This window comes from Diceros bicornis, chromosome 27 (genome assembly GCF_020826845.1).
Source record: "Diceros bicornis minor isolate mBicDic1 chromosome 27, mDicBic1.mat.cur, whole genome shotgun sequence".
Classification (NCBI taxonomy): Eukaryota; Metazoa; Chordata; class Mammalia; order Perissodactyla; family Rhinocerotidae; genus Diceros; species Diceros bicornis.
Window position 1 is genome coordinate 31,982,535 of NC_080766.1, and position 22,398 is coordinate 32,004,932.

Consider the following 22,398-nt stretch of genomic DNA (forward strand, 5'->3'; position numbering starts at 1 on the left):
CTCTTGTCTCAAAAAAAAAAAAAAAGATGCCAGAAAAAGGTATTTGTTTTGGAATTCTCTCAACAAATCTTTTATAAAACTTTTTAAAAAATTATTTTAGATGTAGATGTGCTTTCCTATATTGATGTTCGTTGTCATATTTCCCTAACTAGGTGATGTAGGTAGACTTTCTAATAAGCTAGGCCAGTGGTTCTCCACTGGAGGAGATTTCACTGCTAAGGGGACATCTGGCAATGTCTGAAGATATTTTTTTTTTGGTGAGGAAGGTTGTCCCTGAGCTGACATCTGTGCCAATCTTCCTCTATTTCGTATATGGGATGCCACCACACCATGGCTTGATGAGCAGTGTGTAGGTCCGCGCCCGGGATCCAAACCTGTGAACCCCGGGCCACTGAAGCAGAGCATGCAAACCTAACCACTAAGCCACCAGACTGGCCCCTGAAGATATTTTTTATTGACACAACTTGGGGAAGGGAGCTACTACTGGCTTATGATGGTTTGTAGGAATACCACTAACTTCAATGCACAGGACAGCCCCCACAACAAAGAATCATCTGGCCCACAACCTTAGTAGCATCAGATGAGATCAGTATTCAAAATAAATCATGCAGAACACTAGAGAGGCTTTTTGGAAACCTCACACAAACACAGTTTTGCAACTTCCTATTCCAGCTTCCCCTTCCCTTCAAGGTTCTTTTTAAAATAACAGCCACTGAAGGGACCATCTTTTTGTCTGGACATCCTTCCCCTATTTTCTTACTGGTATGTACCTAAACAAATGTTGAAAAAAAGATGAAAGTAGCTCCAGTAAGATTTCAACAAGGACCTCTGAATGGCAAATGACCAAGAATGGGAAACTGAGTCTTAGAGAGAACATGTAGGATGGAACCTCCTTATCCAGTCCCTGGCTTTCCAAGCCAACACGGCAACCCATTCACAGTGCTTCCTCTTGTATAGAGGAACAGGAAGACAGAGAACGTGCTCCAGACCACCTAACAGATTCTCCTTACAAAAATCTCAATGAAGCGGACCACAAAATGTTATCAACAAATCCCACTGTAGATGGTTTGCATGTGACCATAACATTCCAATCACCCCATCATTCCACCAAGACAAAGAAAGAGGATCAATAACCAAACAGCTGGTGACCTGAGGTAGTGGATCCCAACCCTAATTACGCATTAGAATCACCCTAGAAGTTGAGCGACCACCACCACAAACACACACACCACCACCACCACCACCGCCCCCCAAACACACAGAGAACAAGTGAATCATGATCTCTGGGAAGGGGCCCAGAGGTCTCCGCACTCTAGGCTGCAGAATTCACTTCTTTCCACCTTAGAAAGGAAAAGACTTGAAGTAAGGTATAATTCATAAACTCAGTTATCAGACAATAACTAAGTTATCCCCTGTTGCAGATTGAGGTGGAGTAAAAAGTAGTGAGGAAATGAAAACCAATCAGCCTCTGGTTACAAGCCAGAGAATCTTCACGTCCCCATAAGAGACTGTGCTTCAGAAACATACCACTTATTGTGTATTTCCTAGGACCTCTTCTGAACACTTTACTTTTATAACTCAGTTAATCCTCACACTACCTAGTGAGATAGTCATGTGGTATTATCCCCATTTTATGCATGAGGACACTGGAGCACAAAGAGATGAAACATGACTTGTTCAAAGTCATGAAGCTAATAAACAGAAATGAGACTTCATCCCAAGAAACCTGGTTCCAGAGCCTACTCTTCGCCACTAGGCTGTGATGCTCCCACATAGAGCAAAAAACCTCTCCGTGAGAAAGAGGTTCAGAAATAATCCAGCCCTGACAGCTAATCACATGTTTCAATCACGGTTCTCGGGGCAGGAGCAGGCCAAGCCTGTACACTTGGGCTTGTAAGATGGGACAAGTCACAGGGCCAGCTTCCCATAGAGGGGCACCACCCAGGGCTCACATGGACCCACGGTCCCTGAGACACTGCAAGGACTTCCATCAAGGTTGCCTAACATCCACTATGACCACCTTAAGATGGTCCCAGCAGCAAACCTCAAACCTGCCCCTCAGGACACTTCTTATTTTTAGTTACTTCTAAATTTAGACTAAGGCTACAGTCCAGCCTGCCCATTGTACAAATTTTCTCAATTGTTTTTTTTTCTATTTTAACAGCAGCTGTCTGTGAATACTGCTTTATCTCTGCCTCATCATGGAGCAGTCATTCAGGTTACTTTGTCCTGTTTACTCGCCTCTCCTTTTATCTTTCACTGTTAAATGGGTACCAGGAAGTGGTCGCAATCAGAAGGCAGACAGGCCGAGACCCAGGCAGGGAGCCTGAGCGCCTGCTCCCCTCCAGCCGTCCACTTGGACTGCCACTGCCCAGAGCACTTGAAAATTCTTCTGAAATTTATTAACGTTGAAGCCAATTAGAAACCTTGCAAGAAAACCCACACTATGTCTTTACTTTCGTGCTTTATTCTCGAACCAGTTTGATGACCTAACTTGGTCGAGCAGACTTTATTCTGAAGGATTTTTCATCACTGTAAAATACTAAAAAATGAAGCAATGAAACAACAAAGACGTGTACTAAAATGTAAGTTTGAGAACAGAATCATGTCATAGTCATCATTATAACTTTCTAACATCTAGCTCCATGCCTGGCACACTGTAAATACTTAACAAATGTCAGTTCCAAGTTATGATCATTTAATAGGAAAAAAACAAAGGAATGAATAAATCGTGTAAGGATGAGTCCAAAATGGAAGTTTTAATGTGCTTTAAACAACAGTAGGTTCGTAGGTTTGGTGTATTTAGCACTCAGCCTTCAAAGCTGACTGGTCTGAACTAGACAACTCATGGTAGGACGTAGAGGTCAGCTGTTAAGTTTAAAAGTCCATCATATAAAAGATGTGACAGCAACTGCACATACAAAATATACTCAGATTTTTTCAAAATAGATACTTATATACAAATACAGTGATTTGTGTGTGTGAGGAAGATCAGCCCCGAGCTAACATCTGTTGCCAATCCTCCTCCTTTTGCTGAGGAAGACTGGCCCTGGGCTAACATCCGTGCCCATCTTCCTCTACTTTATATGGGACGACGCCACAGCATGGCTTGATAAGCAGTGCGGCCCTCTGCACCCGGGATCCGAACCCACAATCCCTGGGCCACCGAAGCAGAGTGCACAAATTTAACCACTATGCCACCGGGCTGGCCCTACAAATATATTTTTTAATTAAAAAAATTTCAATAAAAATTTGTAAAAGTGTATACACACATAATTTTTTCTTAAAGAAAAAAGAAATACACCAAAACAGCGACTATCTTTAGAGGAACAAATTGTGAGCAATTTTAGTCATACTTTACATCAGGGGTCCATAAACTTTATCTGTGAAGGGCCAGATAGCGAATATTTTCAGCTTTGCGGACTATGAGTCCCTGTCACAACTACTCAACTCTGCCGATACAATGGGAAAGTAGCCCAAGACAAGATATCAGTGAATGGGCATGACTGTGTTCCAATAAAGCTTTATTTATAAAAACAGGCTGTGGGCTGGATTTAACCAGTGGGTCAGAGCTGGCCAAGCCATCCTTTATATCCATAACCCACAGGAAGGGCTCAGACAGAAAAAAATCCAAAGAAAGTTGTGTACTGTTGTTTATAGTATGTACATCCAGACCTTATAAAATCCTTTAAATAATCTAATCTAACACAGCCTCTCTAATTCAACGTCATATTACAGAAACAACTCTGTGAACTGTTTTACGGGATCGAGGCTGCCATCTTGTGGTCACACGAGAGAACAGCCTCTATGGTCTCCATTCCCTGTTATTAAGGATACATAGCTCACTGGAGTCATTTTCTTAAAATCTGATTGAAGTGTGGGTACTACAATGATATAATAAGTCAAGGAAGTCAATAGTAATACATGTGATCGATTTTCTGAAGCCTCAACTTGTCACATTCTTCCTGAGAGCCACTGAACAAAAGAAAGAGCCATTACAAGCTTCTGCTTGGGATCCATTCTTATCAAGCCAAGCCTCAGAAGGGAATTTAAAAAACAACAGCAGCAGAGTAAAGATACTCAAAGTACCTACACTCAGATTTTGAAACAGAAGACTATTTTTAATCCAAGTTTTAAAAATAAAATAATACAAAACCCCAGCTTACTAAATCAACCCCAATTCTAGACCCAGGTCACGGAGAAATAAGTGACAGCAATACGCTGTTCACTGGTGTGCTGTTTCTCAGACTCCCTCGCTGAACAAGAATGGGCGCCTGGGTAGCAAAGAGAAGACATAAGCCCAGTCTCAGGAAACAAACTCAGGAGAAAGAGACACACACACAAGTAAGAACAGTATAATACGATCAGGGCCCACGTGAACGATGTCTTTGCAGGGTCCTGGGAACCCAGAGGAGGGAGCTAACTCTGTGGGGTCCTGGGAAGGCTTCACAGGGCAGGAAGCATCCAAGCTGCTTCTTTTAGGATGACCATGAGGCTGCCAGAGGGAGAGGAGGGAAAGTGTAAGCAGGAAGAACAGCAGATGGACCAGGGCAGGGGGTTCCGTGGATAGGCTCATGTTCAGACTCAAGATCCGAAAAGCCCAAGAGAGAAGTAGACCAAACTAGAGCTCTGAGCACATTTCTACTCGGGGCGTCTCAACTCATGCCCTTCTCTCACACAGAAGGGAAAGAAGGGTTGGGTGATTTGGGGGATGGTGACATGGAAGACAGGGGTAGGACTCACAGCCGCAGAATCTTATGTGATTCCTGGCACTTCTGTGTCTCAATTTCTCTATCCATGGCCAAGAGATGGTAGCCTCTACCCATCTGTCTTTCTCCAAAATGACAAACAGCAGCATGGTGAAGCTTTCCACGTGTGACAGGTAGATTTGTAGCAAAGCAGTTATTCCACAAGAACAAAAGTTCCCTGCCCTTTTGAAATTTCAACAGGAAGCTCACACTCAGTCATCAGCTCATCTCATTCACACACTTTATACTACCTGCCAGACCCAGTCCACCAAAATATGCAAGCCGCATGGTCAATGTCCCAGGTCCTTGGCTGTCCTGGGCTCAGACACGTGTACAGCACTCTGCACGGCCATACCTGGGTTGCTGGTGAGAAAGGCAAGGGGGCTGTCGTTGAGGTCCGCAAGGCCGTCCACTCGGTGGGGTGGGCTCTCCAGCAGCTCCACTCCTCCCTCCAGCTCAGGGTAGGTCCTCACCAGGAGGCCCAGGGATGGCTGCGTGAGGAAATCTTTGAGCATAGATGAGTTCAAGGTGCCAGCAGCACGATTATTGATCTCGAGAATCTCATCTCCTGCCTTCAGGCCTGCCAACGCAAGATGGAAAATGTTTAATTTCACACACACACAAAAGTAGCAGCATCGAATCAAATCCCAGCACCTTAGAAGCTCTGCTGTAAAGGGCACACCGAGCTCTCTTTTTATTGGCCCCACAGCCCAGGGTATCACTGCAAACAGGCTGGAGTGCTCAAAAGTGATCATGAGATGATCATGTGGGCCTTAGTTTTGGAAGGTTCTAGACTTGGATGTTACAGCATGCCTATCCTATCTTGAATACACCGGCTACACAAATTTACTCCTTCTTGAATCTATACGCTCTGAGCATCTGCCAGAAATGCTAATTCTGGCTATCATTTCATAATTTTGAGGGGAAAAGGTGGAAATGCTTCCTGATTACTTCAATGAATATGTTTTGTATGTGTTCACGCTACCACATACCTGTGTGGCACAGCCAGCTAACGTCTATGGATCATTTCTATGGAACCAAAACGCAACGAGTTTCCACTGGCTACAACTACAGGTCATCTTTTTCCAAACACATTTAGGGATGACAGTTTACAAATGCGGTCATTTTTGCCCTTTTTTTTTTGTTAACTACATCACGACCTTAGGGTGAATATCTTTTGGAAGGTCCCCAAAGGTTTTGTTACTTTTGCAAAGCACGCTGAGGGGGATGCCAAAGTTTGGGACCCAAAGGAGCAGCCGTGAACAAGCCCAACCTAGGAGAACAAGAAGTTGTGACTGACCCTGGAGCAGTTCAAGCTGGTGTTAAAAGAACATTCCAGCAGTTCGAGAAAGGGAGAGGTTGGGAAAGAACATGAAAGGAAATGAAGTATCATTTCAGCTAAGAAGGGGAAAGAAGTCCAATTCCTATTTTATAGACTAGTGTGGAAAAACAAAATTGAAAAAGGAGTCGAGTGAAGGGCAAAGACAGATGATGAACTGCAGAAATGAGATGCCACTCAGCCCTTTAGCCATCCACAGATCCCACCTCTGATTCTGCAGAAAAATAATCTACAGAGACATTCTCACTTCCCAGCTTCCCTGAGACACACCTCTTGGCCATCTTTACTCGGGTTTCCAAAATACTTGAAATCCATTTTCTATCATAAAATACTCCAAGAAACATGGGTGGGAAGGCAATGGGAGAGTAATAAAAATGTGTTTCTCCATATCAGAGAGGAAATTCTGGGAAGCTAACCTTCCATTTTTAGATGAAACATTTTGGCATCACAGCATTTGAATGGAACATACAAAATTTCTACATGTGAAAAGCAATTTGTTTTTTTTTAAATCTTCCCTTAGAGACCACCCTTTGATTAGACATTAGAGGAGGTAATCTAAAGAGAAACAGAAGAAAAGACTTAAAAACATCTATGAGTTGTTTTTTTTTAAAGAAGTTCCAGGTTTACTAAGGACTGGTGAAGCAGGAGTGTGTAGTGGGTTGGATGGTGGCCCCCAAAAAGATACGTCTACATCCCAGAACCTGCGAATGGCACCTTATTTGGAAACAGAATCTTTGCAGTTGTAATTAAGTTAAGGGTCTTGAGAAAGATCACGCTGGATTACCTGATGGGTCCTAAACCTATTGACACATGTCCTTGTAAGAGAGACAAAAGAGAGACACAGAAGGAAGAGGAGAGGCCGTGTGAAGATGGAGGCAGAGGTTGGGGTGACGCTGCCATAGGCCAAGAAATGCCGGGAGCCACCAGAAACTGGAAGAGGCCAGAAAGGATTCTCCCCAGAGCCTTCAGAGGGAGCGCCACCCTGCTGACACCTTGATGTTGGACTTCTGGCCTCCAGAATTGTGAGAAAATGAATTTATGCTGTTTTAAGCCACCCAATTTGTGGTCATTTGTTATGGCAACCCTAGGGAAGTAAAACAGAGGACCAGCTGAGTGAGTTATTCTCAGTATTAATAAGTGAGGGGAGGCGGCCAGCAGTGGTGAGCAATGGAGCACCTGGTTGGGGACCCATCACAACTCCCCCAAGTATCAGCTCTGCGACGGTGGACACGTTACAGCATCTTCCCTCAGCCTCAGCTTCCTCACATGCAAGAGGGATAATGGGTTAAAGGAGATTCAGTGAAACAACCCATGTAAAACTCTCTGCATAGCTCTTGGCACGTTGAAGATAGTCAATAGACATTAGCTTTTATTATTAATATTTGGTAGAAGAAAGAGGAAAAGGTTTCTTTCTAGCAGAAAACCATAGCCTGCTCAGAAATAACCCCCAACTGACCACAGTAAAAGTTGTGAAGTATCCAAGGTGTCCAGAGAAATATGGCACATTGCTTTCTCCACTGGGCTCTGTCTTGTACAGCCATCAGAAAAACACGTAGATGACAGCAAAGAAGATGCCAGATCCCAACCTCAGATGACTCCAAGAGCAGAAGGATGGGCCAAAACAAACACGCCCAAGTTGACCAGAGATAAGTGTAAAATGAGACGCTTGGGTTCAAAAAGTCAATTCTACAAGTACAGCCAATGCAGATCCAACTGACAGCTGAGGGGTGGGAGGGAGCAGGAATATGGGGCTTAACTGTCAGCTCATTACAGGCGGAAAGCCCAAGACGGCTAACAAAAATAAATAAATAGAACCAAATGTTGGCTGAATGAAGACACACAGAATATTCAGATCTAATTAGGCCGCGTTCCACTAGATGCCCCCTGATGGCAGCACACTGTGGTCATTTTAAAAGAAATACTGGTATGTTGACTGTCCAGAGGGTGATGGTCAGTTGTATTCCACACTCTAATGAATTGCTGAAGGATGTGGAAGTGTTGAATGTGGACAAGACAAGACTTAGCACTTATAACATGATGGATATCAAAGGCTGGCTACAAAGAAGGAGGCAAAACAGTGAATGGAAACTAAAAGAGGAGGATGTTTTATAATCAGAGATGTCCACACAGAGGCTGCATGGTCCACAGTGAGCTCTCCATTATCAGGAGGTCGTCACATAAAGGCTAGATTTCACAAAAAATATCCCAAATATCTTTCTTGACACTGCCCTCTATAGGCCAGGCATTGGGATAATGTTTGTGGCCCAGGTGGACAAATGGACATCACTCTTGCATCTATAAAGAACAGTGTTATATGGGGCAAGGGGGTTGGAGCAGATGGCCGTTTGTTTTTATCTAACACCAGGGTTCTTGGATTCAAAGAACTAAAACAGGATGTGACTGAAACCAGGGCAGCATATTTCCCCACCCCCGTACCACACCAACCGGCACACTCATTGCGCTGAAAGAGATAAAAATCAGTCTTTGGGTTTGAAAGGGAATAAACCCTGTCACTTTTGCTCTTAGCTGAAATGCAGCTTAGTGAAGGCACCAAACTCTGGCCTCCAGGCTGTCTTTGGCCTAGAAAGTATAGAAAGAAAATGAAAGAAAATCCTCCTTCACGACTTCTAGCACTGGATAAATTATTTTGACTTTATTTCCCATTTGTCACAACTTTGCCATTTCTGTGCATAGCCAAGTCTGCAGGTTGCACTTTTCCAGTGCTTACAGCACAGGGCAAAGCAACCTGCACAGGCAGCTTGTAAGCCATGAACATCCAGAACTAAGCTCTAGCAAAACATGGATGGAAGTGGAAATGGTAGGCATTCCATTATTTTCCCAGGTGCTCCATTCAGCAGGCCTCTAACTGAACATTACTTCTAAGCACAACTGACCCAGACGTGTTGATCTTTTATATTCACTAGGCGTTATTTTGCCACTGCATGGACGAAACTAAAAATTCCATAGCAAGGAGAATGAAATAAAGGTGGACTTTAAGCCCTATCTCCTGGACCAATTTGTTTATGGTAAGTAGGGTGGGCTGAATAGTGTCCCTCCAAAACTCATGTCCAGCCAGAACATCAGAATGTGACCTTATTTGGAAATAGGGTCTTTGCAGATTTAATTAAGATGAAGTCATACTGGATTAGGGTGGGCCCTAAATCCAATGACTAGTGTTCTTATAAGAAGGCCATGTAAAGACACAGAGAGACACATGGGAAAGAAGGCCATGTGATGACAGAGGCAGAAATTGGAGTGATACATCTACAAGCCGAGGAATGCCAAGGATTGCCAGTAGAAGAGGCATGGAACAGATTCTCCTCTCAGAGGCTCCAGAAGGAAACAACCCTGCCAATACCTTGATTTTGAACTTCTGGCCTCCTGAACTGTAAGAGGATAAATTTATGTTGTTTTTAATCACTTAGTTTGTGATCATTTGTTACTGTAGCCCTAGGAAACTAAGACAGGAAGCAAAAAAATCTAGATTGAAAGATTCTCTCAGAGTAGAAAGAGGATGGAGAGTGGGGGTTTCACATGTAGCCTAGACTGCACTATGAGCTCTTGTAGAGCTACAGGCAGGGTGTAGCAGAGAAGAGCTCTCTAAGGGCACAAGAAGGCTAGATCCTCAACCCCTAGGTTCTCAACTTCTGCAAAGATTCCTCCATGAATGGAAGCAACAGAACATCTACTTTGAAGGAGCTTTGCAGGCTCAGGCAATGGCTAACATCAGCTTTGACCAATATAGACCAAAACACAGAGGGGTCTTCCCAAACGTTCTGCTCCCAGAAGACCCCTAGGACCTCCATACCATCCTAGATGGTGGGGAACGACAACCAATTATGATTCAATTGCAACATCCCACCAGCCCCATGGAAATGGGCTCAGAATCAGATTTAAAATCCAAGAATATGACATTTCTTGCACATCTGAGCTTACGAAATAATATCCATATTCTCTGGAAGGGTTTTCAACGAGACAACATTCAAACACTCTATACAGATGAACCCTTTGGACATATCTTTCTCATCCACCAACCAGAGAAACCCAAAAGGGAATTAAAGAGAGAGAGACAGACAGACAGACAAGACACTCAATGACTTACCTTTCTTGGAAGCCAAACCAGTTTCCTTTACACTGTTCACGTAGAGCCTTCGAACACCATCTTCTTCCACAGAAGAAAGTGAAAACCCTACGAAACACAAAGACAGAATGGTAGGGCTCACGCCATCTGAGTGTTTAGCAAACAACAGGAAGTACCTGCTGTGAGCTAGGTACGTTCAATGTTTTGTCTACAGTTCAGAGCAATTGTTTTTCCTTGTTCATATTGCTTTACAAGGCAGAAAAATACATTTTTAGATCACTCTAAAAGAAGTCGCTACTTGTAAAAATTAATATTACCAGGTACATCTATCTTTATACCACCTAGCTATCAACTCAACTGGAAGAAAATTATTTTGTTTTACCTTGCTTACTAGTAAATGCCATAGCTTTGCCCTTTTCATTGTTTCTTCCACGGCACAATACAGAACAATTAGCTTATCTCATCTGGGTCCCCTCAACTTTTTTCAGCAAATCTATGTCCTAGGATATGCTACAACTGAACAACTGTATGGTGCGTGTACATCCATATGGACACTGCTTTAATAAAATTTTGCAAACCAGGATAAGTAACAACTCACTTTACAAATCCCATTTCATATTGAAACTGATTGATTTCACATTCTACTAGTGTCTGATCATAAGATTATCTTATACTTATCCAGGCTTCCAGAGCTCAAAGCCCATTAGCTAATTAATCTTAGGCTTTGCTACATCCCTCAGAAAAAAAGGCAGAACAAGGCCCCAAGGTTCTAAGTGGTTTGAGGATCTTGGGTGCTCCCAATCCTAGGGCTACAAGCCCTGGTCACCCCCGTTGCCAGACAGTCTAATGTAAAACTCTTTTCTGATCAATCAGTGGAATGTCCACAACCAATACCTACCTTCCCTGAGGATAAAATAGTTTGGCAGCTATTCCTAAAAGGACAATGAGAATGAACGCAATAGTAAAGATCTGATATGATTTCAGCTCTGGGAGAAAGATAATCCCATAATATAGATATCTGTCTTAAAGGTAAAAGCAGAGGAAAAAAAGAGTGATTTAAAAAAACAAGCAAACAGCAACAAAATAGAATAATTAATTACGGGACTGGGGCCCAGGGAGTCACTGAGACTTTTCAGGCCATGTCATAATGAGTATGGTTTTTTTTTGTTTAGGACCAGGAAATAGATAACCACACGTAAGCAAATCTGCCAACTGCCATCGCCCACTCTGGTACCATAACTCCCTCAGATGGGGAACAACGCAAGGCCACGCCTTGAGGACTTTCCAAAGTCTTTATTTTTAATCTCTTATTTTGAATTCCATTCTTATAGCAACATAACTTTCAGATTACGTTTCAAGAAGCTCCACTCATATAAAAATAATTTTATACAGGAACCATTTAAGTGACATTAGTCTTAACGTTAGGTCTGTTTATCTGCTTTTCAGGAGTGAATCTTTTTCTTCTTTTATCTGTTAGAACAGATACAGAATCAAGGGCTATGTCAAGAGAAAAGAAGGGATAGAATTCATTAAAATACAGGCATTTCCTTTCTAAAATGCTACCATTCTATAAAGTTCTGAGACTAAATATTTTTTCTATTAAAAATAAAATGAGCACACTGATGGGGTGCAAGGGGAACAGCTTGCTTGAATGGAAGATACCAGAACAGGCGATGTGTTGAGAGCCTAGCACAAGTCACCATAAGCCAAAGTCAATGGAGACGGCTGAGGTATTCATTTGCTGCATTCCTCCTTTTCTTGGTCTTCCTTTTTAATAACCAGAAGGTAATAACAAGGGTGGGATGGAGAGGTGGGGAGTCATCCAGTTCGAAGACAGCAAGTGACCATGAAATTTGCACTGGGCAGCTGGGGTCCAAGTATGGATCTGAGAAACAGATTGGACTTCACAAGTTAGTGGGGAAATCTCCATCATAGGAAAGAGGACTGAAGACACGATGATGGCAATAAGCTCCTCTTGGAAGATCATTCAAATAGAAGCCAACAATTTACAAATGTAAATAGCACTTTAGCTCTGCACTGGAATTCATATTGAAGGACACCCATTTAGGGGTCGGGCAAAGAGGAGCTCCTCTCAGTGTTCAGAAACACAGCTCTGCCCACACTCAGCTGTGCACATTCACTATTGAGGGTGTCAAGAGTCCCAAGGAGCAGCCTCCATTTCAAGATGCCAACAATTTGCACACTGGGAGAAAGAGGCGATCATAACCATCTCCTACATTAACAAATAAAAAGAAAGTATTAAATATCCTACTGCTGGATTATTTTGAGATCAATAAAGCACACAATGATTTTAACAGTTAATCAGCCAAGTCAGGATTCTTTTCTTTTAAATAGGATAGCAACAATCTAATTCCCAGCAAACAAATGTAATGCAGTCCAAAATGACTGCCAAGAGGGAGCAGAGGGAGTTATTCAACATAAACCCAATGTACCGACCCCATCAGAAGGCCTTCAGTTACAAAGACCAGGAGGTACCATCAGTAGCATCTGGAATAATGATCTTGAGAATGAAGGAAGTGACTAAAACTAAGCAAAGAAACCAAGAAGATAAACTCATATGTTGAACAACCAGAAGATTCCTCATACTGAAATTCATGACCAAAAAAAAAAAAACCAGGACAACAAAATAAACAACAGAGAAGGACTGAAAATCAGAGTCCAGGATACAGCGAAATTCAGAAAGTGAGAAAAGTACAGAACCAATGACAAAAGGGGGACACACGACCAAAAATATAACAACATAAGACGTCCCCAAAGAAAAAGGAACACCTGGTTGCTGAAATGAAGGCTCTTTCCACTTCAAGACAGCCTAGGGGATGGTGCTCAGTCCATCACATAACTATTGAAACTAATGTCAACAGTATGGCCTGACAGTGCCCTGCGGGCTGAGGTGGAGGGAGGGGCAAGAGGAAAAATTAAGCAAGTGTTAAATCTTTAAATTCATTCAGTCACTTGGATTATTAAGTCCTGTTTTCCTCCCTAAAGTGTTCTAAAATAGAAAGCAGCATTTGGTTCATAGATTTTGGGGTGTTGGTGTGTACTAGTAACTTTTACATACACTGAACTCGCTATATAGTGGGAAGCCACACTTAGAAGGTGCTCATGTTAGATACAGACGGGCTGAATTGAGAATCCTGGTAGCTTTTGAGGTCAGAGGCAACCAGGTCTCTTAGGAATGGGAGACTCTTTAATCTCTCAATCAAGATGCTGTTGGAACAGCTTATGCCGACGTGAACGGGGCACTGAGAATAAATGGTTTCGCTGAGGTTATTAGCCGTGCACAGCAAGATTTCCAAAGTGAAGTCGAGGAACTGGTACAGACAGTTTGCTTCTGACAGTACTGTAAGGACAGAAATCGAGACTAAGCATTGAGAACCTAGCTGTGGACACTGCCACAACCTCCAAGCACGGGATTTTGTATAAAAGTAGTGGTGGTCCACGACAGACTGGAAATTAAAATAAAACAAAAAAACCCTGCTCCTTTATGTCAGGTAATTTGAGAAGCAATGTTGACAATACCTTCCAGGTTGATGCCTGATGCCCTATAACACCTTCAGTGTGGAAATCTAAACGGGTTCTGTGAGCACTTCCAATAAGAAAATATAAACAGTATAGAGGTTTTATGCCCAATTTCTATTTCTGAGTCTAAAAACCAGTCAATCTCAGAGTTCCATTCCAAGAGCTCTGAAATCCAGCCTCTCTCGCTTCTTGCTACAGCTTACCCTTACTCAACAGAAATTCAGCAAACTAAAGAGAAAAGAGTAACCATCATGGCGCATCTGACTTTGGAGGACCCAGACCCTTATTTATAGCCCTGCTACCAATTACCACTTTAATTACTGAGGTCACGCTTCTGCTGCATAATAAGCCTTTCATAAACATTTATCCTCTGCCATCAAAAACATCCTCTGGCTTTATGATGTCTTTAGTTTTAAGGTCAAGAAGTAAACAGCGTGAAGGTGTCACGGAAGCGGCCAGGGGTTCAAAATCAAGTTCTCTTCATTAAGCCAAAACACTCTCACGAGCATGCTGAGATGCGGATTGGTGGCCTGTGGGAGAAGCTGTGGAAGGAATCTAACATCCTGCTGCTCAGTAAAGGGTCTGAGGATTTTCAAATGCTAAAAAGCTTCATAACTTAATTCAGAGAGAAATTGCAAGTGAGCACACATAGTAGCCTTGACATCTTTCCACCAGGTTTTCCAGTTTCCCTCCGTCAAGCACACAGTAGGACTACACTTCTCGGCCCCCTGAAGGTAGGTGTGGCCATGACACTTGCTTTGACAAATGAACTGTGAGGGAGGTGGCAGCTGATTCACCACTTTCTCTCCTTCCCCTCTGCCAAGAGACAGACAACGTCCCAGGTAGCCGCGGCTCAGGCTTGGGTCCTGGAGTGAGGACAGCACGAAGAAAGAGTCCCAGCCAGCCCAAAATGGATGGATGGTGAATATGTGAAGTCAATGTCACGATTTTGAGCCACTGAGCTTTGGCGACTGTCACTCCTGCAGCTAACCTCGCCAGTCCCGACTGATGTCGCACAGTATGGACTTCCCTACATATTTTACTCAAGCACCAACTCTGTTAGTATTCAAGTTGTACAGTGTAATGCGAAGAAGACTAGTCTTACACATATGGAAGCGATTATATTTACCTATACCAGAACGCAGACGCTGTGTAGAAAAGCGTTAGCAGAGCGGGCCTGACTGCTGTTCTTTGAAAGGCCTGCTTGCAAGTTTGGCCCTGGCTGGCATCTGAAAACTTGGATTTGCGGAGATTTCCCAACACCCTAACATGGCTCATTACACCTAAAATTTGTATAAACAACGTGCTTTTTATGCACCTGCTTTCTTAGAGTCTGGAATTTTGGTATACGCTAGGCAGAGGGTGCCTATAGGACCAGCCTTCCAATAAAAACCCTGTGCACCAAGTCTCTAACAAGCTTCCCTGGTAGACATTTCACACACATTGTCCCAGCCTGGTGCTGGGGGAATTAGTATGGCCTGTGTGACTGGGGGGCAGTTCTTGGTGGAAGAGAGAATAATGTACATATTTGGGAGTGTGAAAGGATAATTTCTTCATTACTAGGATACATCATAATATAAAATAATGTGCTCCCAATACATCCATTTCCTTTTTATGATAGTAGAACCCCAGTGATGAAAGCCATGAAATTGAAAGCCGAAGTCTTCGTCATACTCAGGGTAAATATCTCTTTTTTTTCCTAGTTTGGCTGCTTTGCACAGCACAGAAGCCAGATATGCTATCTGGTTTTAAATAGGCCCCAAAGGCATTTTATTGAATTGTAAATAAGTGCATGTTTACACAGGAATTGCTTTAACCTGAAAAACACCAAAGATCAAAGAAAAATACACGTACCATAATTATCACCGGCTGTATCTGACTTCTCAATCTGGATGTTCTGAGTGACTTTTGGACAAACTTCAATTTCTTTGTACAGCTGAAAATTAAAAAGAGGAGTCTAATTAGGATTTCATTATAAATAACTTATTAGGAATAGTCATCCTTTTGCAAATCTATTTTTTTCACAATTGATACTTGAAAGCAAATTCTCCTCACATCCCAGTGTTTTTCTTGAACTGTCCTCATTAAGAGGCAAAGTGGAAACTTATAACTCATATTTCCAAACTTAGCTACAGTTCCAGTTTCTAAATAATTCCTCAACATCATTCTGTATGTCCTTTCCCACTGTATATCTATCACAGACCTGAAAAATAATGCTAAAGTAATCAAAAAGCTCCAGTATTGGCAAAAAAAAACTATTAAAATCAGGAAGAGATTATAAAGATCTTGACATGGGATCCATAGAGACAGGAGAAATCTCTGTGTTTCCATTCTCTTCTGATCACATACCATTTTTGCCCAAAAAGTTCACAGTAGCACAAATAAGTAGACAAATTATAGCATTGAAACAGACAATATATTATATAAATGGAGGACATTCTCTTTCAGCCACTGGATTTCACCAAAATTAGCTAGAAAACTTAAGTACATAAATAATCTATGCTCTAGAAAGCCTGGAAAAAGATATAAGAGAAACGTGTAGTTCACATATCAGAAACTTTATTTTCAATTAATTTAATTGCTACTTCATTTTCACATGTCTGGACCCATCATCATCATGGACAATAACTTATAAAAGTGTCACCCTGTGCCCTTGTCCCTCATACTCACTCTGAGACAACTGTGACCCCATTTTATAAATAAAGATGATAAGGCTAGAGAGAAAGTACTTTCTCTAGGTCATAAAGCCAGTATAGCATGAGCAGAGCTGGGATTTGAACCCAGGTCTCCCTGGCTCCAGAGCTGAAGCTCTCTCCACTACACTACAGCGCCTCCTGGTGGAATTTAGGGGTACCAAAGAGAAACACTCTTCTCGGCTAAGCAAGCCAAAAGCCATTTCCAAAATTTATGATGAAAATTCCAAAACAAATAAATGTATTAAAGGCTCATAAGGAATTTAAAAATTGCTGTTCAATTTTGAAATGAAAATCTATTTTGAGTCAAGGTCAACGACAAGAAGCTGTCCTTTAGCACTAAAGAGACGTCTTGGTGGTAACCTAAACTTGCCCCCATCTCTGACCACTCACTCATTCATCCAGAAATAATTTTACCCAGGCAAGTAGAAAAGAATGCCAGTTTCTTTCTCTTCACTTTCTTAGGGCAGTTGAGAGGTGGGAGAGGTGAGCACGATGCTTAGGATTCAGGAGCCTGGAAAACAGGCCGCTAGAATACAAAGCAAACGGGAGCAGGGGCTAGGAATGTTGACCATACAGCCCGGATCCTCTAGAACACCCTAATTTAATGCCACTTCCGCCAAATGCAATGTGTTTAGGGCATAACTTAATGTGGATTTCTTTTTGTATTTCAAAAAATTTTTCATTCAAATAAATTCTGAAATTAGAAGAAATCAGTTATAACACTTTAATTTCTTTAGTTCAGAAATTACAGTCACCAAAATTATAAATACCAAATACAATAAAGTTGACACTCTATTTTGTAACGCCACGGAATGCTTAATAAAATGTTATGAAGTGTGTTCACCTCCACTTATTTTGAGTCGTAGTTTTACTTTTTAAAATTTCCTCAAGAGCCAACTCTTCCCCTAGATGGCAGTATCTCACTGTTTGTTCTAATCATCTCAGGAAAGTTCTAAATGGTTTTCCAAAGATCCAGAGGGCATATAGCTTTATGAATAATCTTTCTTATTCTTTCATACTACTACCTCCTACTTTTCTTTGTAATTGGTGTGAAAGTCTTCATGACTTTTACCAGTCTCAGACGATAACTTCCTATAATATAGACAGACTCCTGGGCGACAGTCTATAGGCTGATTTGACTAAAACTGAGTATAGTAACAAGCTCTAATAAAATATATAAAATTTCAAGAAAGGTCTGTGCTTTAAAATATATTTTCTTTTTTGTTTGTTTGGTTTTTTTTTTGTGAGGAAGATCAGGCCTGAGCTAACATCCATGCCAATCCTCCACTTTTTGCTGAGGAAGACCGGCCCTGAGCTAACATCTACTGCCAATCCTCCTCCTTTTTCTCCCCAAAGCCCCAGTAGATAGTTGTATGTCATAGTTGCACATCCTTCTAGTTGCTGTATGTGGGACGCGGCCTCAACGTGGCCGGACAAGCGGTGCATCAGTGCACGCCCAGGATCCGAACCCGGGCCGCCAGTAGCGGAGCGCGCACACTTAACCGCTAAGCCATGGGGCCGGCCCCTAAAATATATTTTCAATGCAACCACAATATCTAAAACTAGAAATTTTGAAATTTACTAGTTTTATACATAAACATCTTTAACAAAGAAGTATCACACACATTTTACTAAATCGATCACAAATGATGGTGTATGTTTTCCCTCTTTTCAAAAAACAGATTAAAAGATCATCAGGTTTTAGGAAATAATTTGATTAGCCAGGTACCTGAGTCATCACAAAATCACAATCACTTCTACCCATGTCTCCTTTGGGTGCTCTGGTCCAAGTCACCATCACCTATTGCCTCAACTACTGCCCACTAGCCTCCTGCCTGCTCTCCCAGCTCCTTCTCTTATGTCCTAAGGTCCACTGACCACACATCAGCCACAGCAAGCCTACTAAACACAAGTCAAACAACGTCCTTCCTCTAGGTGAGAGGTCTCTACTCACCTACGCCCCACAGGGCCTGTTCTGCTCCCCGCCTCCCTCATCTCTTACATCTCCATCACTCCCACTAGCCTACTCGCTTACCCTGCCCACTGATCCTCCTAACACACAAGGAAGCCACCTCTGCCACCGATAACCTCCCCTGCCAGGGTCTTACCCAGCTTTGTCCCCTCGGCCTAGAACACGTTCCTCCAAAATTCCTCTATGACTCTCTCACTTCACTCACCTCCCTGTCAAACATCACATCTAAAAGAGAAGCACAGCCCGCTTCCGGATGCCCCATCTCTCTCCATCCATTTGCCTTAATGTTTTCTTTCCGAGCTCTTAACATCCCCTAAAGTGTTACACATTTACATGCTTTTATATTAAAAAAATGTACATGTTTTTGTGTCTCCACAAACTTGAACGTAGTTTCCACAAAGAGTAGAGATTTTTTGTGTGTATCTCAGTGCCTAGAACAGCTAGTATGGTGCCAGGTACACAATACATGCTAAATAAATATTTGCTGGATGAATGAATAAATCCATCGATCAGTGTTTCTGAAAACTCTTTATTCCCACCTGTCATGTTAAGAAAAACACATTTAATATGGGTTTTCGAAGACAAACCAGTGCTTCCATATTCATTATCATCCCATGGATTGGACCCGACAACCAACTAACTATAGAAAAGTAGCCAAATGCCACTTATATTAAAAAGTAACCAGTAAAGCAGATAAGTAGATGACTAACTATTCATGGTCATTCATAAGCTAGAGAATCCTCTGCCCCAACAAATAAACATACTAGACCTCCCCCCAAAAGATCTTTAAAATATAGTGTGCACTTGTGCTAAATAACTATCAACCTTACTACTAAAGAATAGTTGACTAAACAATGGCAGTGAATAAAATATTTCGGGACAATCATCTATGAATGAGTCATTTTTGAGGACACGACCTTGAACATGTGTGAGCTTCCCCAGTCCATCAAAAATAACATGGAGGTGGGCTGTGGGAACCAATTAACCATGTGCAGTCTGACGTTTGTTGAGTAAGGGACAAGAAACTGAAATCTGTAAACTCTTAAAAAAGCATCCAGGAACACTGTGTTCCAAAACCCCCGGCCCTGGAGTGACATTACACCCAGCTTAACAGCCTAAAGCAGGAACTGGGTAAGCAGGGACCCACGGATAGAATTCGGGGGGTCTGTGACCTGAGACGGTGGGGGAAAAAAATGACATCTTTATATTCACTAACCTGTAACTGAAACTTAGCATTTCCTTCCATCATAAATGGATGTAGGCAACAAATATAGCAATATTAGCAGTGCCTGTGACCTTGCCACAGAGAAATCTCAGTTATTTCCATATCATTCTAGATGCTGCTAATATCTCAAAATATTATTTACGCTCTTCACTACTTCAAAACAGTGGTAGCTATTAGACCTACTGCTGGGTCTTACCATTTAATGAGCTAATAAATAAGCACATATATTATCTACAATTTGAAAATATTTTTGATAACTGTTTCAACATAATTGGGCCACAGGTAATCCTATGTATTTTATTTCATGCAGCTGAAAACATTATTCTGCGAAGGGAATCTAGAGGCTTCACCAGGCTGCCAAAGGTATCCTAAGAATAAAAAAGTTAAGAATTTTGGTAAAAATAGAGGTACAAGCGAGTAATACTCACTTGCAATCTGAGCAATCAAGTGAGTAAGACTACGGCATTTGCTCTCTTAGGGATCTATGAGCTGGAGACCTTCTGCAACAGGGCAAGAAAGAATACCATGGTATCTCTGTATTTTAGATTCTTTTTAAAAAAAATTATAATATGTATACAGCAACTGTAGATACAAACAGACTAAGCTTGGCATATCTTACTTAGTCTCCTATATTAGATGAGACCATACAATGGCCAAGACTTAAAAAATAATAAGTGAGTCAATATAATTTCAAAAGATGTGTCTCAAGCACCTACTATGTGTAAGATATGAAGGACAGGAGAACTGGGTAGGTGTGAACTCTATCACTTAGGGTATGAAAGAGTCATTAACCCCAAGATGCAAAATATATGATCTAATAGCTATTCCAGTGTTATCAGCAATGTACTTTCCTTTTCTAAGTAAGGAAAGGGGTTTTCTTTCCTCTACTCAGAGAGCACAAAGTCAGGGCTTTTCCCCATGCCAGAGAAAAAATAAAGCAGCCACTCACTGTTAAAAGGACCCTCCTCTGTTAACATTTATTGATTTAGGTGACAGTTGAAAATGGACTCGTCATTTCTATCTTCTATCAGCGTGGCACAATAAAAGCATTACAAAAACACACCCTCTCTTATGTTTTGTTAAAAACACAAGGGCACGAGGGAACATCTTAGGATGACAGAAATGTGCTACATTATGATGGCAGAGTTGGAAACGGCTGTCTGCACACATTTGTTAACTCATGGAATTGTGTGCTTAAAATCGATGACTTTCATTGGATATAAAGTAAACATCAAAAAAGATGATTAAAAACCACATTCCCTACTAAATTTTAAATCACGCTTCCCCTTTTCAAAAAGAGAGTGTTCAGATTTAAATTTTCAGTTCTGCTTTCTGTGATGAAACCCTGCCTGATGTCATACTGTTATCATTCACAGATCCATGGCAAGCAGCTCGGCGGCCCCCAGAGGAATGACTAAGTGCAGAGAGAGAAGCACAAACTCCAAGATCGGGGCCTCTTTCTCCCAAAATGTTTCTTTCCTGGAACTGAAAAATGCACCACTTGGCTAACGAAAAAGGAACTTGTCACGATGTTATTACCATAACAACCATTTATTGAGCATCTGCTATGTGAACCATGATCTCGAATCTTTGCAAAATCCTAGAAATTAAGTATTATCCCCTCATTTTTTTTTTTTTGCCAATACCACATAGTCAGTAACAACAGAGCCAATATAAAAATCCAGATCTAGTTCAGAACCAAAGTCCCATAATGAAACTCAAACACATATAAGTGTGCCCAGGAATCTATATAAATACAATTCCCGGGGACACATAATTGGCCGCTTTTTCACCCAACAGGATTTGACCCATCAGTTTCGACAGGCATGTAGAAGTCACACAAAATTGGACTCGGTACTTTTTTTCTGACAACAGCCAGCTGATCCTCAAGTCACCAATTTAAAACAAAAGCCTGTCAAAGCTGTAAGGAAAGCTAGGAATAATAACTAAAATTCTATCTGAGAGTCAGCTCTGGGTTTCAATTTTTCATGATAGCACAGCATCACTCCTTGCATAAACAGAGGTGGCATTTCCACTCGGCGGAAATATAGTGATAAGTAAGGCCATCTCCACAAACTTAAGAACCCTGAATGAGGCTCATTTATTTTAGAATTTGTTCTACTTCACCAACCACAGTTAGCATGAGCACACATATAATTTAAAAATAATCTCCTACAGAATGTACTTGGACAACAGTCATAAACATTACCAGCTCATAAATGTCCTCCTCGGGCTTCGGAACATAGTGTTGCATTTTGTTTTCTATTAGAAATTTCAGACGCAGGTAATGAGCAGAATGATCCAGTTGATGTGTCTGGGACAAAAGAAGAGAAAAGAAAAGAAAATGTCAGTTCAATAGTAAACAGGAGTAATTAGTTCTCCGCTGACATTTTATCATGTATTCCCAAGAATAATTGAGATTTGTTACTGGTGGGGAGTGTAAGATTCCTATACTTCCTAAAAGGTTTACATCTAAAACCCAAACCCTAAAATAATTTTCCTCGAACATATTAATAATATTCCATGGGCATCTTATGATTCAATGGAAACAACTGAGTCACATCTTCACTTCTGCTTCTGATTCATGATGCTCTTTAACACTGGTTTTGCAACAAATCCATCAGATCAAAGAGGCCCTTAAAAATAATTCCAAACATACATAGGTGATTAAAGAAGCAAAGTGACAAGGAAGGCAAGGAAGTATTTACAGTGATAGAAAAAAAGCTGTGCCCAGGCGAAGTTGTTTTTCTAACCACATGGGGACACTGGGACAGTTGTTAACAGTTCATTTGCAGGC

General features: G+C 41.6%; 1 protein-coding gene across 8 annotated transcripts in view; it reads right to left on the reverse strand.

Moving 5' to 3' along the window:
* Positions 1-22,398, reverse strand: part of TIAM1 (TIAM Rac1 associated GEF 1) — a 357,972-nt gene that overhangs the window by 52,113 nt on the left and 283,461 nt on the right. For all 8 annotated transcript variants that reach the window (XM_058522998.1, XM_058522997.1, XM_058523001.1 and 5 more), the window contains 4 exons: positions 21,811-21,915; positions 15,563-15,644; positions 10,190-10,276; positions 5,104-5,328 (listed from right to left, as the gene is read on the reverse strand). In XM_058522998.1, coding sequence (XP_058378981.1) covers positions 5,104-5,328; positions 10,190-10,276; positions 15,563-15,644; positions 21,811-21,915 — 499 coding nt within the window. The remainder of the gene's footprint in view (positions 1-5,103; positions 5,329-10,189; positions 10,277-15,562; positions 15,645-21,810; positions 21,916-22,398) is intronic.